The sequence below is a fragment of the Anas platyrhynchos genome, chromosome 9, assembly GCF_047663525.1.
Source record: "Anas platyrhynchos isolate ZD024472 breed Pekin duck chromosome 9, IASCAAS_PekinDuck_T2T, whole genome shotgun sequence".
NCBI classification, from domain to species: domain Eukaryota; kingdom Metazoa; phylum Chordata; class Aves; order Anseriformes; family Anatidae; genus Anas; species Anas platyrhynchos.
In genome coordinates this window covers 4,590,264-4,609,388 of record NC_092595.1, presented here as the reverse complement: position 1 = coordinate 4,609,388, position 19,125 = coordinate 4,590,264, and the positions used below count along the sequence as shown (strand labels likewise).

General features: G+C 46.2%; 1 protein-coding gene across 5 annotated transcripts in view; it reads left to right on the top strand.

The window, feature by feature from the left end:
* The window catches only part of MECOM (MDS1 and EVI1 complex locus), a 313,866-nt gene that overhangs the window by 124,404 nt on the left and 170,337 nt on the right, over positions 1-19,125 (top strand). For all 5 annotated transcript variants that reach the window (XM_038183527.2, XM_038183528.2, XM_038183529.2 and 2 more), the window contains exon 2: positions 12,349-12,698. In XM_038183527.2, coding sequence (XP_038039455.2) covers positions 12,349-12,698 — 350 coding nt within the window. The remainder of the gene's footprint in view (positions 1-12,348; positions 12,699-19,125) is intronic.

The following is a 19,125-nucleotide window of genomic DNA, read 5'->3' as shown; positions in this document are numbered from 1 at the left end:
TGAGAGATTACAGGCTGAACCTTAGGATGAAGTTCTGGTGAGCAGCAGGGGCTGGAGGGGAGTTCTGCAGCATCTCTGACATCCTCCCCAGCCTGCTCCTCTCTGACTGCAGCTCTTCGTTTTTGGTTTTGCTTTATTTTTCTGGCTTTTGGGAAGTGTTGCTCAAGCTTTGGGCTATGGTTTGTTCTCCCTCAAGGCCGGTGTGTGCAAGACACTGGTGCTGCTGGTCCTGTAGAGGACTGGCTCACCAGCCTTCGGTCGTCATCGCGGAGTTCCTTGAATGGTCGCTGTGACCTCCAGCTCTTCCCATGTGAGCTGCACTCCATTCGCAAGCTGATGGTTGGCAGTACAGCCAGCGTGTGGCTGTGTAGGGAAGCACTATGGGATGCCCAGCCCAGACAACTGGCCTGTTTTCTAACTGCACCCCAGATTTGGGCTGGGGCTGGGGGTCAGTCCCGGTCACCCACAGGGCTGCGGTTTGCCCTGGGGGTGAGATGGAGACCCATGGGTTAAACATGCACCAAGCACTCTTTCACCATGCCCTCATGGTAATACTTGAAGCTTTTTCCTCCGACATGCTCGGGGTTATGCGTGGCTTTACCCAGCCTGCTGGGTTAAGGTTCAGGGGAGTGTGGAGAAGGTCAGCTAAATAGTTCATCTGCTTTGAGAAGCTCTAGGAAGAGCTGCCGCTACTTGACTTCAGCTTCTAATGAGCCTGACGGGAAAGTTTAAGGCCTGATTTGTTCCTTCCAGTTCCTCACTTGGAAAATCTTTTCCGTGAGCAGCAATTGCATTGCTGCTGCTTGAGCAAGCACAGCCCGTGCTGCTCCTCTCCATCTGCACTGTGTTCCGATACCAGCTTGGATAGCTGCAGTGAGGGGTATCTGAAAAATATCTCCTTCACCATTGCTCGTGGCTTTGCTAATTGTAATGGTCTAGCTTGAACATTTCTGAGCATTTTTGGCTTTATTTCATAAGAAAATCTCAGCAAAAATCAATTCAAGCAATTCATAAAAAATGTTAGGAAAAAACATGTTATTTTCCTCATAAAAAAAATACTGTTCAAGCTATTTTCTTGCTTAAAGTCTCCATCACTTCCATGATTTAGGATGTGTCTCTGTGTTTATACATAAAATTATATCACATATACATTTTGTATATATACATTCTTGCTGTTATAAACAGTACTTAAATCCATGTCTGTAAACATAAATAGATACACAGTTAAGTACTTCGTATAACAAAAGATTAGTCTGTAGTGACATAATAAGTAGAATTAAAGTATGTAATAACTGCGTGTTAGTGCGAGCTTATGGGGTCCTCTGGGATCCTGTGGGATGGAGAGCGCTGCCTGGGCCAAGGTCCCTAATGGCACGGCATCCAGTTACACTGGGGCTGAGTTTGGTCCATTAAGTGCTACATATTTATTTAAGCTGTCATATATCAGCCTGCACATGAAAACAATAGAACTCATGAAGATTGCCAGTTTGAGGGGGGAAAAAAATAAAAAAGGTTATTTTTCAAAATAGCTTCCAAGCCATTGGGATGAACCAGAAGCTTTGGGAGTGCTGATTTATTGCTCTCCGCTAGCGGCTCACCAGGACCCCTCTGCCTCTCCAAAATCAACAGCCTCGCCGAAAGTGATACAAGGTGTACGGAACAAAGAGTGGAGTAAATTACATTAGCAGTTAACTTTCTTTACAGTTTATATATCAATAAATATTTTCAAAATGTTTGAGGCTTTGACCGGGAAGCCATGTAAAATAAACTATAGCCCCGCTCTCTATTTTTTCAGAGTCAAAACAGATCTAACTGATGTTAACTGTTTCCCAGCGGGGGGCTCGTTCTGGTTTCACACTGGTGTCACTGTTGATTTCGGAGGGGAAAGTGATCAGAATGAGGACTGCCACTCCTCCGTCCCCCGGCGGGGCTGCTGCGGGGGGAGCACGCGGCGTTTCCATGCTGTTCTGCTTTGCTTCTTCAAAGCAGCACGGAGGGATGAGCTGCTCACCGTGGGGCTCGTCGAGGCAAATGAAGTAACACGATCCCAGGGAAGAAACAGGAAGCCCAAGAGGGAATGGCAGAATTTGTTATTGGATATTTTGGGAAAAGTAACTCTGTGCGCTACTGCACAAGCAAAGACTCTCTGGTCTGGTAGACCGGGTAAATATGAGCCCAGAAGGGCTTCCTTTTCATTGGTGTGCTTCATCTCTGCTCCATCCCTTGTACCCAGATGCTGTTGGGAAGCTCTTGTCCTCTCCAGCCAAATCCTCCCCGATAACTTCTGTCGCTGGACAACCTCTGGCCATGGGGCTTTGGCCTGTGGTGAGGTCTGTGAGCACACAAGGATGGAAAAGGGGTGAATGGAGCGGGAGGTGCAACTGTGTCCCCATGCAGAGAGTAGCAAGCTTTTGGCTGAGGTTGCAAATCCTCGCTGAAGAGGGAACAGGCACCTACCGGTGTCTGCTGTGGACCACCAACAAGGGAGAGGTGAGAATGGAAAACTCTTGGGCCAGCCGAGATAGTGTTGAAAGCCTCAAAGCAGTCAGCCCGTGGAGAACTTGCAATTGATGGAAGTGCTAGGTAAAAATACGGCCAGATAAACACTCCTGGAGAATTTTCTAAATTACATGAGAAACAATTTTATATGAAAGAGGTGACAACATCCTGGATTTACCTAATTTTTGTGAACTCTTTTTCTTTTCCAACAAATCTCCTGGTTGCTCAGCAAGAAAAAGTTTTAATATTTTGGTTTGGGATTTTCTGTGTTGTTTTTTTTTTTTTTTTTTCTTTTAACTCCTGTGAATATTTTCCTTTTCCATGATTTTTTTTTTTGGTAAGAAAAGGGAAATGAGGCAACTCTGAGAGAAGCAGGAAGAGAAAAAAATGAGAGTGGAGAGAAAATGAAGTTTTTTTTTCAGGGGAAAAGCTAACTTTGTTCAACCTGAGCTGACCTCAGGGTGCAAGATGGAGACAAACAGCGATGGGGTGGGCAAATAAAGTTACTTGCTTTAGGGCAAGTAACTTTACCTGGCTGTGCTTGGGTGCACGTAATACCTGCATCAGTCCCACGAAGGAGCCTTATCTGCATCACTGCTGAAATTATCATTCCCTTTAATTCCTGGGCACAAGTCCCACCGACCTTAACATGCTGATAAATCCCCGTTTGCTGGGACAGCCCCGCCTTCTGACATGTGCCGGGAAACACAAACGTTTTATTGATCAGAAATACTTTGTTGATATTAAAATTAATAAATGATTATATAAAACGTACAACGGTGAGAGGTGAGATCTGGATTGTCAGAACAAATGCCGTGGAAGTGTTCAGAGGAGCAAGAAGCGTCTGGGGCAAAGAGAAAGTTGGGTTGGTGTAGGTAACGTAGATAAACCAAAAGGCTTTTTTTTTTTCTGGAAAAGTGAAACTGGGAAGATTGTTGCACTGTGAAAAGGTGTGTGCATGTTGTGTTGGGTGAGGTGCCCATAAGAAGAATGTGTTGAAGCTCTGAGAGCCAGCTGAGGACCAAGGCTTCACTAAAACAAAGGAGAGCAAATTGGAGTTTCTGTCGTGGGGAATACCCCCACCCAAAACAACTCCATCATGCAGGGATAAAAGTGGGCTTCTGCACAGCGAAATAAAACTGTTCCAGAGGTTTTTCTTTTATTTCTTTTTGTCAAAATGTAATCACGTCTCTCATCCACCAAGCTGGATGTAAGTGTGTAGTGACACCCTACCCAAAATCCCCCTGCACATGCACCATGAAGTATAGCGGCTCTGCAGGTTCCTGGTTTTCCAATCAGCTAAGTACCTCGCCCGGGGCTGCGTGACTTTGTGGAGGTGCAGCTGCAGCACGTGCTGCTGAGAAGTCACTTGCAGGAAAAATTGTGGCCTTGTATCTCCTCAGAAACAGCTGCTGGAAAGCGGGCTTGCCAGACCCTGCGACTTTGAAGCGGACAGCATTGTAGAATTAATTATTTGATACTTTCCCTGATTAGTGTACTGGTTACGAGTATTTCTATTAGCATTTCAAGGACTTAACTACAGTGCATCACAGTGTCACTCCAATATAATTAAGACTCACTGTAATTGCATAATTAAAAAGCTGTCTGGCTGCTCATACAACGCCTTCTGCCTGCAGTACAGCAGCTTGGATTTCCAGGGGAAATCTCCAGACCCCAGCCTTCCCTGAAGTACCTGGGCATAGCGTGCAGATGGGGTAGCAGTGGTGTCACCCGTGCCTTCCGTCTCCTCTGGGAAGGAGTCTGAGAAACTGCAGCTCCTGCTGCATCCCGAACCCACGTGGGCTGATGCTGGGGGGACGAGGACAGGAAGGGGTTAAATTCCTTTTTATTTGTAATGCCCTTGTGAAACAAAACTTCATGACCCGGCTTTTTTTTTTTTTTTTTCCCTTATTTTTTTTTTCCTCCTTCAAGCGATTACACTTTGGCACATTCTAACGGAGCGAATGCATTTGTGTCTCAGGAGCGTGCACTACCAGATACTGACATGTTCAACATCTCCCGTGGCTTACCAAACACATCAGGGATGTGGACCTCCCTCTGTTTTCTCATTATGCCAAATAATGAAATGTGGAAATAATTCTAATCCTTTCTTCTGGTGGTGCTGTACCTCTGAAAATATGATAAACTCAATCCAATTAAAAGTCATTACCTCTCCAAGGCTCAGTCTCTATCTATAACCTTTGTTTTATAATTCACTCTGTTATCTGTCTTCATTATAATTTGGTAGAATAGTCATCTTTTATTACTGCTTGCTGTTAGAGGGCCATGTGATTTCCAGTGCTACTTGGCGACACGGCTCAGTTTAAAACAGTGAAGGTCCGCTAATGAGTAGAAAGAAGTTCAGTTACCCTGATTTATTACGTCGAGATAACGTCTCATTTACATTGATCATAACACTGTAGGTTTAAGTAATTGTTTTGATTTAAAAACGTTCTTTTGCAGCAGTAGTTTTCACCGTGTCGGGGACTGTTAAGGTGCGTTACCTTTCCTGTCTTACTGCAGATGTGGATTTAGTTGGGTTTTGGTGCCGGCCAGTAAGTCTGTGTGAATCAAAAACCTCTATTTAGGTGGCTGATCTCACTAACTCACATTTAACCTCCCTGTCCTTAATTTTCTCCTGAGCATATTGGCTTCTCGTGCCATGTCAGTGTAAGAATGTGTGTCTTGTTTCCCTTTATGCAACCAAATAATGAACTGAGCGGGGTTCCTCTCCTCCATTTCCCTGCCCAAAATTTCCCAGGGCTCAAAATTTCAAGGCAGATTTTTTTTCCCTTGGTCTTCTCCATACAGACCTTCACGAAGAACGTTAGCAGCTGGTCTCTGCTGGCTTGCAATACTTCACTGAGATACAAATTCAGGCTATTAGAGTGTCAGCGTGCCCTGGGCTGCCTCTCCAGCCGGCGCGGATCTTTGCAGGCTCCTTGCTAGCTGCCGACCTGGCCCCCGATACATCAAACCCTGCAGCTGGCATCTCCCTCCTCTCTGTAACCGAGCAAAGATTTTGAAAGTCAAATATATATTTATTCCATTGAGGAAACTTTATCAACCAGGACCAAAGTTTATTGGCACTAGCCAGTGATATAATGGGTAGTTTAAAACCTGCTAACTGCGAATAATTTTTCAGTAGTGTTTATGATTGCAGTAGGCTCTAACAGACCAGAAGTACAGATAACATAAATATTTCTACCAGAGATGATTGTACTGGAACTATAAATAAAATTAGGCTTAACTTGTAAATAAATTCAGGGAATGCCAGCCAACATTTATAATTCTTTGTTGCTGCATGTAATACAGTAATTTATATGAGAAGTGCACGGGAACGCAAGCAGCCAAATTTTGCTTTCCAGTTACACAGGTGCAGCTTCCCCTGACATCAAGGAGAGCGGCTCCCGTGCAAATGAAAGTCGAATTTGACCCCCAGTCTCTCAGTGCTGGACCCTAATTAAAAGACAGTGTCTGGTCCCCATCAGATGCTTTTGACTGTGTTACTCAATTAGACATGAATGACACTAGACAGAGCACCAAACGCTACTAGTTATTGTACGGGCTGATGGTGAGGATTTCCAGAGCCAGCAGGCAGTTCCCCATGCAGTTGCTGTGTTTTGGCTTTGCTGGCCTGATGTTCCTGAGTGTGTAGCTTTGCCCCTGTTTGCCTACAGCCGGTTTTCTCCTGTGCACTTGGTGCTTGTCCTGTCCAGGAAGCTCACTTCTGCTTGCAACACGTGCCTCTTGCTGCAGGGTTTTGGTTTTGGTTTTGCAGAAATTTAAGAAGCAAAAGCTGCTTTGCATGGTAGGAAAGTTTTGCATTTGTTGGGCACTGCTTCGTGTGAGTTGTCCACGTTGCTGCTGCTGCTGCACATCTTGCAAGGATGAACAGAGAGAAACCGGCTGCAGCACCAAACCCTTTGCACACAGCCGTGCTTGGGCTGAGTTCCCTTTCCCTCGCAAACAGATAAGCCAGGCTGTAGTGGAGCCCAGTGGAAACCTGGTGATTTCTGTGCTCAGGGCACCTTGGGCAGCCTCGTTCACCATCTTTTGTGCAGCTTTTGCTACAACTCCCTCTCCTGCCGGAGCTGCGCAAGGGCTCTGGGTGTGGTGTGAGGCCACGGGGTGTGATGGAGCTGGCTGCATGAGTGCAGCCGAAATCTGCAGCAGAGCAAGCACGATGGAAAGGCTGAAATCTGGGCACATTTCCCTCTAATTTTGTTACAGCAGGGTCAGTCTAAAGAAATTTGCCTGACTTGGCTAACTTCAGGACAGACAATGGTCTTGTTTATTCTTTGGTGGAGGTCTAAGGCAATTACTCTGGATTTAAGAGTCAAGTAAAAGAAATCAGAACCTGGCCTTTGGGGCAAATGATGGGCCTGGCACATGGTGGTTAGCCCCCTCTCACTGTCATTGCACAGCCCACGAGCACAAGACCCAGATTTGCTGTCTGCAAGCATTGTCTCACCGCACCACGGTTGGTTTCCAGGCTGGACCTGTTGAGTGTGCTCGGTTTTCTCCTGCTCTGGTGTAGGTCAAGCAATACAAGGGTGCAAAATACTGATGTGTTTGAAGACTAATGTTTGGGAAAGTACTTTTCCTTGGCAATTTAAGTAATGATTCAAAGCTGCTTCAAGCACTGTGTTTATCTCTAAACTTCCTGATAATCTCTTTTGTTTTACAACCAAGCTTTGTATTTGTTAAGTACTTTCTCCCTCCCCTGTTAGTTTTCTGATTTTCACCTAACTAGGAATTACTAGCTCGATTCTGGTTAGAATCTAATCTCATTTGATTAGGTTTGTCTGATGCTTTTTACAATGGGGTCCTGCGTGGGGCTGCCAGGCTGTGGTACGATACAAACCACAATAAATAATCGGCATTAGCTCCAGCTCCACCGAGCAGTTCTGTGAACAGGGAGCGGCACAATCCAGTTTCAGGTACGTTAACTGATAAAATGTTCGAGTAATGTAGTTCTTGGCTGGAGTCCCTCCTGTGCCTGGAGATAGTAACCCAAGCTCTGTGGGCTTGTGAAGCTGAGGAACCGTCCCAGCTTCTCCTCCAGGGGACGTGGCAGTGGCTGCCTGTGGCCGTGCCTCCTTGGTGCAGGGCTCTCTGGTGGCTCCCATGGAGTTCATCCCCGACTCTGTGCTCCTTTTGAAGCTAAGGGGCTTCCCTCTCTTAATTTTTTGCTTTTCCTGACCTTCTGTGTTCTAGACTGATGGTAGATACATTTTGTAATCAATCAGCCCTTGCCTGTAACAGTTTTTTTTCTTTAATACTTGTTCAAACAGAAATTCAGATAAAGGTGTCCCTTTTGTATGCGAGAGGAAATGCCTGCCTCTTTTTCAGATACGCTTGCAAATACTCCGTGCTGATTTCCTCAGCGCTGAATAGAAATGTTTAGTCCAACGAATATAAATGTACTGTGCTGTCATTAAAGGATCTGACTTGGACCTTTGTGACACATTCAGGTCCACCCTGACCTTACTCGGGAGAAAGGGACTTGTTCACCTGATCCTTGTGCGCTCCCGCAAGCCCTCAGTAATGCCTTCACCAATGGCACGCTCAGCAGCCCTAGTGGAGATTGAAGCTCCAGGTCACATCCTTCTGTGCCTGCTCTTTCTCACCTTAGAGAAGGGGCAGGCAGGAGCCTGCCTGTATCTTCTCAGTTGGAAAGAGCCCCTTGCACCTTTATCTCAGCTCTTTATCCTGCTCAGAAGATGATGGCATTGGAAACACTTGTGAAGTAGGCTCTCTAGATGCTTTTGCTTCCAGCCTGCCTCCTTCTTTCGGTGCAATCAGCCATCCAGTTCAAGTCATTGGTGGGCACGTGGGTGACTCCAAGTGCAGAGAGTGGGATCTAAGTGCTAGAGAGTTGCTTAGTCAATAGCAGCTTGGGGAATGTGTACCCCCAGGCACAAACTGCCTGAAGAAAGGCAGAACAGATAGTCTGGGAAGAGGAGAAGGGGAACATTAGGAGGGGTGTAACTGTATGGATGTGTATCTGTGGTTAGGGGCAGGCTGGGGTCTGCAGATCGGGGCACAAATGTGGTCCTCGGAGGAGGCTGGCACGTCCCCAGGCCTCGGGGAGGTGCCAGGAACCAGCAGGGCGCTGCTCACAATGGAAAGCGCACTGGGCGCAGGCAGCCTCAGCTCCTGCAGCCGTTCAGCCTCCTGCCTCGTTGCTCTTGGCGAGGAGGAGCGCCCCGAGCTGCCGAGAGACATCCCAACGGAGGAAGTCGTCTCCTCCTCCCGGCCACGCACAGAAGCCCTCTGGGTCTCCAAGTGACCCCAGGCCCCAGCATGTGGCTCTGGTGCAGGACTGTGGCCTCATCGGGCACATGCCCAGCGCGCAGCCACGTGGGCTCCTTCCTGCTGGCGTGCAAGCTCGTGTCAAAAGTGCAAACACAGGTGTCCACCCTGGGCTTTTAGTGGCAATTAACCTTTCCTCCTGGGTTTCCTTTGAAGGTTGCTCATGTTTTTATTGCAAAATAGCAGCGAGGAATTTTATGGAGGCTAATATCTGAACTTGCACATTACCTAATCTCCTCTGGTCCCTTATCAGGGGCCTTGATTGTGTTTCATCCCGTTTCTAGTGGGGATAATTATTAGGCTTTAAAGAAGCCATCTTGAATTTCAAAACTGCGGCGTTATCTGTGTGAGTTACTTGTAGTTCTCTGGGAAAACGATGCTTGCAGGCACAGTCCCTGGGTCGAAGCCTAACCTCACGAGGATGTGCTCTCAGGCAATACACCAGCATTTTGCTGGAAGTCCCTCTGATCCAGGTGGTTGGAAGTTTTAATGGGAATAGTCCCACACCCTTTGGAAACAAAGATCAGACCCTCAGTTCTCATACATTGATTTCAACGTGGCTCCTTTTATCAGTAGTTCTACAAATGTATCTAAATGGTCTTCCTTCTCTTGGCCAGCAATAATTCAACCTCTTGTTTATTTTGAGGTATTAAAATATATTTCTGTTAGAATGCATTGCTATTTCGGGCAGAATAATATTTCAGTAATCTGTCCTGCCCACACCTCCAGGGCTTTGGGATATATGTATTTATATATATCCAGATGCACATTATATTTTCCAGAGTTTTCAAACTGCGAGCCCATTTCTGACTGCGACACTGGGTGCGGCTGCTGGAAATGAAAGGAGTCACAATAGAGCAGCGCAAACGGGCTTGTCATCTTGCCAGCCTTCCAGTGCCAATTTATCAGCGGCAGGTTTGACCCTATATGGCTAAAACGAGCGTAGCCAGAAGGACTGAGATAAGTATAACCGAGGCCTTTGAGTCTGCGAGAGGGAAATTAAACTGGACCGTCCCAGGGGGAGAAGAAACATCTGCAAAGCCAAGCTTGCTGGAGCTTGGAGACGCAGCTCATGGGCAGGCACAGAGTGGGTCGTGGTCATGGTCGTGGTCATGGTCATGGCTTGCTGTGGCTGTGGGGACTTGCCTGAGCTCCTTTTTGCTTTGGTGGAGGAGATCCAGGCACGGGGAGAGCCTTGGTTTTATGAGGCACTGCCTGGCGGAACAGGAGCAGCAGCAGTGAGTGCGTGCGATGGGCTTTTTAAGGAGTTTGGGTGCCAGGCACCCGGCTGTCATGGAAAATCAGCAGGATTTAGATGCCTGAAGTTTTTACCCCCCCTTTTTCTAGTAAGCCATGTGCTTATCATCATCCAGATCACTTTCCTTGTGTGATTTCTCTTCCTGCAGCCCATGTGTATACATGGTTTTGTGCTTTTTTTTTTTTTTTTTTTTTTCCTGTTTCAAAACCAGCTGAAGTCTTTTAGGCCTGGCTGCAATCTAAACAGTCGGGGGAAGACATCTGAATGGGAACGAGCCCGCCCGGGGTGGATGCAGCGTTGCTGCCGCCTGCAGTGGTGGGGAGCACAGTGAAATTTGGGGGATGCTCAGGGGGCATGGACCTGCCCCACTCAGCCGTCCTGCCCTGCTGGCTGCAGCAGTGCCCCGGTGTAACAGAGGTGGCTGTGCCCATTTCAGTGCAGGGCAGCAGATTGAATCATGGCATCCAGGTGAAGATCCTGCCCTTTTCACGGCATCTTTCCCATCCACTGCAGCCCAGTTTTGCTGTGGGCCAGTCTTGGGCAGGAAGGTCTGGACATGGGCTCATAGGTGCAGCATGTGCAGTGAGCTCTTGAGCATCCTCGCCAAACTTGGCACCGCCAAGCTACTGCAGGCAGGATTTCTCAGACATAAGTGATGGAAAATCCCTCTGTGTGTCCATCTCAGCCAAATGGTGGGGTCGGTCAAAATTTTCAGAGCCAGATATTAGGAAAGAGTCAAACTAATCGATACGGGGTTCAATCCTTACAGGGCAGGGAGCGCCTGCCAAGGCAGGGGCCGAGGGAACGGGTAGCTGAACTTCCCTGGGACACGCATGAGGTCATAGCCAGTGCCACATAAAAGAAAGAAAAACAGTCCATGGCTGTGAATAAATTGCTCACAGATGAAGAATCCAGTTTGCCAGTCATGTGATGGGAGCAATCTATTCAAATGATTTGTTACGTCCCAGGGTTTGTCTTAGGCAGCACCAGAAGCATGAAAGGACGGAGAGAATGCTGCGAGATAATGTGTAACAAAGATGTGAGAGATAATGGGCTATGACCAGGTTTTATTGGAAAAGACATACGGTGCTAATCTACCATGGGTAGTTTCTTAAATGAGCAAGAAATTGAAAGAACATTTTAAAGTTTCCTGTTTCTTCACTGAAACGGAGTCACTCTGGTCGCCACGCGCGGTGCAGACTTTCATTGCTGGGCCAGTAAGAAATGCAAATGGGCTCGTGCCCAGATTGAGCATCGCCCAACTTCAGTCCCTGGAGAACAGTGCTCACACCTCTTGTTTGGGTTATAATTTGGTGTAATGTATTTTGGTGCACAGGAAAAGTGCGTTAGCACTAATAAAGTTAAATGAATGTAAATAGTGAAGACGTTTTCTAGTTAGTTTGCATTTTTGCCTTGTTTGCCTACATTGGGTTGGTGCAGCTAAAACCCCTGCTGACATCACCCTGAGTTTTTTTGACTAAAAGGAATTTACAATCAGCCTTCTAGTCTGAGCTGTCAAAAATAGTGAGTTTTTCCCTTTTTTCCTTTTTTTGTTTGCTGGCTAAGACTCAAAGATGAAGGTGGTTTTTTAAATACATTTTGTATCCACCCCCATTTTTTTTTCTTTTTTTTTTCTTTTTTTTTCTTTTTTTTCTTTTTTTCATTGTAACTGTAAGAGGAGAAGGTTTATGTTCTCTATAAGGTGCAGTTTAGATCCTGAACTTATTTTAGACCATTGAATTTCATGGAGGTCAATGGTGTGACGCTGATTTACATCAGCTGAAGTTCTTGCCAATAGTTATGTGGTGGGCTGGATCCTTTCCTCCAAAGACTAATTGGAGGCCATCAAACTTAATTTTGGCTACTTTAGGTTCAAGCTGTCTCTCTGAAAGACCAGTAAAGCTTTCCTGCCTTTCAGCTCACTTAGATTTCACTTGTAACCTATAATGCTGGCTTTCAGTTGCAATTTCAAAGGGTATGCAACGCAACGCGCTGTATCTGGACCAGATTGGACAATAGGGTGTGCCTACAAATACATCTGTATGTAATTCCCTCGCTTGTGCTCCGTGATGTAAACCACTTTTGATGTCAGGAGCGCTGGGAAACGTCGTGCACCCCCAGGCCTGCAGCGGAGAGAAGGCTCCGCTCCTCGGCCCGGTGATGGATGAGGGTGCCACCCGCCTACCGAACCGGCCTCTCCATTCCATGGAGGAGTTTCATATGCAAAAGCTGTCAGGACGTTTCCAACCCTACTGTTTGGCTTTCTCTTTCAGGTGATGAATGTCTGTATGAAAGCTTTCCCGAGCTTCCCTTGGAGGAAGGGCCAGACGCTGATGGCGAGGCCGCGAACGCCCAGTGTCCGACGTCCGTCAGCATTCAGGAGCCCTCATCTCCAGCAACCTCCAGCGAAGCCTTCACGCCAAAGGAGAGCTCTCCTTACAAGGCTCCGATATACATTCCCGATGACATTCCCATTCCTTCAGAGTTCGAACTCCGAGAATCCAACATTCCTGGAGCGGGATTAGGGATATGGACCAAAAGGAAGATCGAAGCCGGGGAAAAGTTCGGCCCTTTCGTGGGAGAGCAGCGGCCACACCTTAAAGATCCCAGTTACGGTTGGGAGGTAAGACACTTTGCATTCTTTCGGTCTGTTGAACTCTCTTGAATGTCTATAAATGCAGAGGTATTTGCAGAATTTGAGTCCTATCCTGCAGCAGCCAGGGAATATTTGTGCGCGCTCAGACTGCTTCGTGGCCTTGCTGTGCTTTCTGGATGAAAATGAAAGTTAAGAAAAAAAAAAAAAAAAAAAAGGAAAGGAAAAAAAAAAGCAGGAGTTATTGTTGCTCTTCATGCATGAAATGTGTGTGGGTGGGTATTGGCAGGTGACCTCCCTTTCTGGGAAGGAGAGGCAGAAGCTGTGTTATCGGAACATTTCTGTGCCGTTCTCAGCCTGTTCACGAGCAGCCCTGCCGTGTGGCTGGGGGTGAGGAACCTGCAGGCGACTCTGCACGATGTATCTGAAAAGAAACTGGGTGCTGCTTTCAGTGCTGTGCATCACCACTGGTGACAGTAATTAGTAAAGCCCTGAAATCTAGGATGGTGTCACTAAATTGCTATTGCAGCCTCGTGCTACTTGGGGGCTTTGAAGGCTGGGGGTTTGATCTTGCCTCTATTTAAATCAATGGGAATTTTGCCATTCACTCAGTGAAAGAGTGTTTGGATGCTAGTGTCAGAAGCAGAACACACATGGGGACGTTGTGGATCGTGTTACTTCTGCAGATGCTCTGAGAAATTTTGCTTTTCGTGGAGCTGAAGATGAGTACTGAGGTTGTCCCTCGCATTTCCTGCCTTTGAGGGCAACACGTTTTCCCTGCCATGATATCACAGGGCAGTGGTCCTGATGAATTTTTGCCTTCGTGGCAGTGTGAAGGAACTTTCCTCTTATACCTGGCACTAAATGATATCCCTGGTGGCTCGTGGGGCTGTAGACCTAAAGCAGTGAGGTCGGTTGTGTTAGGGTGGGTCAGTCAAGCCCCAAGGAGGCTATAATGCAATGTAAGAAGCACTCTTGCGTAGTTTTATTTGTAGCTTTAACAATGTGCTGTAGAAATAGGGTACAATCTCAGCTTGCCATCTGTATTCTCCCTTTGGTTTCTGATTAGGGGAGAAGTGTTGGGTTTGTGCGGCTCTGCAGGGCTGTGGCTGACCTCAGAGTGAATGGGAGTTTCATTTTCCCAGGAAAACAGAGTTTCTCCGTGGAGCAGAATATAGTGGATAATAAACATTTGGTTTGCTCTTAACTGTCAATAAATACTGGGTGAGTTCATTCCAGACGTCCCATCCAGTTGTTTAAACACTTTTGAGAGCGGTGACAATACGACAGAATAGTGTCAGCAGAAATTATAGACTTTGCGGCACTCTATCAAGTTAACAGACCCTGATGCAATGTAATTGCTGGTGAGAAATCTTTATTTTTTGACCACGGCACCAGGAAACCATAAAAGCTGACTTTTAACCACACCACAATTCAGCTCAGGTATTGATATCAAAAACTGGCACCAAACTGCCGAGGCACAGCTGTACTTGTAGGTTTAACACGTCAAAATTTATGCATCTGGGGCTGGATTTTTGGGTGGTGCAGTTCAGGTTGCTCCCCCACCCTCCAAAAATCAAAGAAAAACTGTCTTTATATCCAAACCCTTGGGTATTGATAATATACTGCAATAGTAGACAGTAGTTCTGCTGGTTCAAATATTTAGGACTTCGGAGCCTACTGAATCCAAACAAGAAGTGCGTATCTTGATGCTGTTGGAAGCCCAGCTGGCAGATTTGGATCCCTTTCACACGGCAGGACTCGTGCCTTTCGAACAGCGTTACGTGTTTGGGACAGCTGGGGAGAAGCTATTGAAAAGTGCTGGAGGAAAATCACACAAAATCAACAGCCAGGCTCCCTCTGCAATTTGGCCACTCGTCCATAAGTACTCTGCAGTGCTCGGGGGAGCCTGACACTGAATATTTTTCCAACAAGTGGGTTAAGTACGTTTATTGGAATGGAAGGGAGGCAAAGAAATGCTGGTTACCAGAGTTTATAAAAAAAGGGAAAGGGTGAGCAGTGAAGGTTAAGGCTAAAGGGCATGGGGGGATGTGGTAGAGCAGGAGAAGACCTTACCTCTGTCCCAGCACAGGTGCCCACCATCACGCTGCTCTGGAAACCAGCATCTCTTGGACCTGTGCCCTGGTAGAAAAAAAGGAGAGAGGAACTTAATGGTGTGGGGGCTCTGGGACTGTCACAGAAATCATGGGATGGCAAGGGAAAAGGTATCGTTTAGCCATGGTTCAGTACAGCCTGGGGAACGAAAACTCCTCTGGTGTCATTTTGTCTGCCCACACGGGCACTTTTGGGAAACTGGGCATTTCTTCTGCCAGGTGCCAGTAAGTCAGTGAGCAAAGAGGCATGGGGGATTCGGTCTGCTCTTGCTGTGTCAAGGTAAAATTTCCTTATTATTTTCAGCAGAGGAATGATGGAGCCAAAGTTTCTGTATGGTTCTGACTGTGGGTTTGAGTGACTTTGTAGCACGAGAAGTTTTCAAATATTTATTTCCCATGCTGGTGCTTGCCTGGTGGTTGGCACCAAGGTAGCTGCTCTCACGACATTCTTTTGTGATTGATTCTCCGCATCTCCTGGGGTAGTGCATGGTGCTGAAAAGGTAATCTGTGTCTGGTGGCTTCAGGAGGAGCTGGAGCACAATTTTGGCTGATGGTGGCAGTGGCTGCCTGCCCTGAAGCTGCTGCTGGTGGGTATGAAGAGCTCGGAGCGGCAGTCCATTAGTCTGCTCTAACTGATGGCCAAAAAGAGCATTTTTCTGTGTCCTTCCTTGCTCAGTGCTTCCCCTCACGTGTATATCACTCAGAATGATGCAACATTGCTTATTTTTGTGTAGTTATTTAATTTTCTTTAATAGATTCCCCTGATACTGCTGTAAGTATGGTTAAGTTATTGGGAAGTCTGTCTTCCCAATTTATACGCATTTCTCTGAGTTCAGGGTGAAACACTGAACATACAGTGGCGTTTGACTTTCAAAGATGTTGAAGGAACCTCTTTTTAAGAAAACAGTATAACCATATTCAAATATTTTCAGAGGAATGCTGAGCAACTTCCTCTCAAATTTCGGATGATTTCATATTGCTGATTTGCTTCCCCACCCCAACTGTTTAGGATTGCTCCATAACCTACATGCAGATCGCAGGGAAGAGTTTACAGCCACACACAAATGCGGACGGTATCTATATTTTGGGAAAGGGCATTTCTACGAAATACTATGCTAAATCCCCCTGCAAAAAGATTTTCTTAGTGCTGGGCATTTCCAGCTTTGGGATACTTCTAGCTTCTGATGCTTGTGGCTATATTCCACCTGAGTCGGTCCCCAGGGTCAGCATGCGGTGCCTGGGAGGGCAGAGGAATCTGGAGGCAGTGCTGCTATTCACTTCTGCATCCAGGCAGCTGGTGTAGAAAAATTTGCTGCAGCAAGCTGAGGAATTTGTGGGGTCTGTTCCCGTGTCCCCCTGTAGCCAGGCTTCCTATGGCATCGCCGCAGAGTTTCATCACAGCGAGTCTGAGAAAACAATGTCCATTGTGTCCATTTATACACTTCAGCCATAAAACACGCTGTGGGACAAAGAGAATTTGTTGTGATATAGTTGTGCTTGGGTCATGATTAGAGTGCTATGGACCGGTTTAAATGAAAAGCCATAAATTTGAATTTTATCTCATTTTGTGGGCCTAGAGCGAAGCATTATCTAATCAGGTATTGGGTAGCTAAAGCACAAATCGAACCCGGGGTCACCGGACGGGGGAAAGGTCAAGCTTTTTTGCAGTTTGTCACCGGGGTTTTAGTATTTGCCAGCAGCCCCAATATCTGAGGGGGCTGGCGGGCTGTTTCTCAGGGATTGTTTGAGAAGGGAGAATTGACTGCTGCTTAATCAACAAGGAAAACAAGCTTTTAAGGGATGGCAGTAATTTTTTAAACAAAAGCAAGAAAACACAAATTTAGTGATTTCATCATAGTTCATGCCCTGCTATGAAAAACAGCTTGGAGAGTATTTCAAAGCAAGGCTTTAAAGAGGTCACCAAAGCCAGTGCACCTATCTCCCAGCAGCATCTCCCAGAGTATGCTGAATATTCAAATCCAGGTCTCTCACTGCTATAGCAAACTCTAAAAAATCTCTTTCATATGGACAATATCTTTGCAGGCCTTTTTATCCTAGACTTTGACTTCTTTATTAGGAAGGTAGAAACAGGAGCAGTAAACTTTAATAAATCAAACTTGTCGTAGAAGTGGAAATAATTTAGAGCTTTATAAAGCATCATATAATCTGCTTATAGAGCAGAGTATATTTTCCGTTCGTGACAGAGAGGCTGAAAAACATCACAGATTTGTTAGAGGATGTTTGAGTTGAGGCTATGACTTCTAAATGGAAATTAGGAGGCTATTTGTTTACCTCTCTTTTCTGATGTGCATCTTCAGGGAAAGCTGGGGAGCTTCCCAAAATCTGACCTGGAGTGAAGGTTTCCCACTGCTCAACAGGGACCAGAGTAGGTGCGATTGTAACTTTCAGTTCTGCACTCTTTGGCTTTCATTTGAAATATTTTTTAATTTACATGTACGTGTATTTAGAGGGTGTTTTTTTTTTGGTGTCTTTATGAAAAATAAGTAGCAAGTTACAAATCATGAGGGCATAGGCCTTTAGAACTGGGATGTAAAGTGGATGCTCCCAGAACCATGTTGTAGTGCCTAAACAATAACTGCTGCTCTCAGCATCCAAAGACTTTCACTGCATTCGGTGGGAGTTACGGGCTCATTACTCTCGGTGTATCTCTTATCATTTTTGCGTGCTCCTTTGGAAAACCCGTCAGATTGTTGAAAGCAACATCTGGCTCTTTTTCTAAAAACAGGACAAAAAGATGCTGCTTTTAAATAACCGGGCATGCGATTCACACATCTTAAAATTCCTGTTAAGCTATTCTTAATAAACAGTGCTAGTGCTGAGGGAAATAACTTCCTTGTAGTTAGCGGAGTCACATGGTGCTGGAACAGTAATTGTGTCTTTTGCAAACCAGAAAAGTGAAAGGAACAACGTCTTCATTGCTTCTGAATATTTTTCTTTGGGATATGGAGTATTTCCCATTGTTAAATAAATAACAGCTTTCTCCTTTTGCCTGGCACTTCATGATCAATGCTCTGATATATTGACCAAACTTTTGCTTTAGCTTTTCTTTGAATCGTCCTTAAGAGCATGAACATGCAAAGCAATTCCACTTCGGAGCAGGTGGCTGGGAAGTGATGGAGTATAATGCAGATTCCTTGCCTGTGTTTTCTCCTTGCATATTTCAGCAGTAAAAGGATTTCAGGAATTGTTGCAAAATTACTATTGAGGCAAAACCAGGAATAAGAGTATGGGTTATTCTGTTATTTGAAATTAAAAAGGAATAATTTGTTTTCTAATGGAGGGAGGAGGGGCTCTCCCGATCTGTGCAAGGCCAGCCTGGTTTTGCAGGTTGCACGCTCTCCTGGGTCAACAGACCATCCACTTGTGGCAGCTCCAGGTGGGGGCGAGATCCTTACCTTTTCTTCACACATAGGTGATGTTTTATCCCATTTGGAGCTCAGCTTTGCAAGGCATCGAGCACTCTGGCTGGGATCCAATAAAGCACTTAGGCACGGGCTTATCATCAAAAGGATTACCCAGGTGTTTGAGTTAAGCATGTGCTTAGCTGCTGTGTTAAGCTCTCTGCTAGGGACATAGCGTTCGGTGCCACATAGGACGGAGTTCATACCATATATCTTACCTGGGGTGAGCATGCACGAGGGTGCTAAAGCCCCTGGAAAGTAGCTTGCAAAAAAAGACATTGCTTACAGTACTGCTAACACTGCCAGCCTGAATTCTTCTGCTGTTTGCATCCATGTCTCGTGGTGAGGCTGCAGCCAAGTTAGATGTTATGGCAGAGATAGTCTCTGCTCAGAGGACAGTTTGTAGTTATAAATCAGCAAACATCAGGTCCTTGAATAGCAAGGTACGAGCAGGTGGACCGCTAATTCAATTCTAACCAAATATATATAAGACAACAAAATGGATCTGTTTGTCCTTTGGATTGTTTTAGGTGGGTGGGAGGAGGTTAGCACATAGGGATAATGCACGGTCTCATCTGCCATTGCCTTTTGCTACTGTTCTTTGATTCATTTCTTCTTAATTATTCTATTAACACGATTAAGAGCCTCACGGTGTAATGTTGGCGGGATGCGATGCCCTGCTTTTGGACGAAGCTCCCTGCTTTGCCCGGCTCAGGTAAAGTGCCTCTCACTGCAGGGGGAGCAGGAGACGAGACCTGGGGAGCTCTGCATGGCCCTCCAGTGGGGCCGTGCTCAGAAAGCTCCAACCCTCTTGTGAGGTGGCCGGGTGGTGACAGCAGGCGGGTGTGCGGCTGCCCTTGGCGCTGATAAGTCTCTGAGCCACCCCAGCGCCAGCGTGGCAGCAGCAGCAGGAGGAGCCAA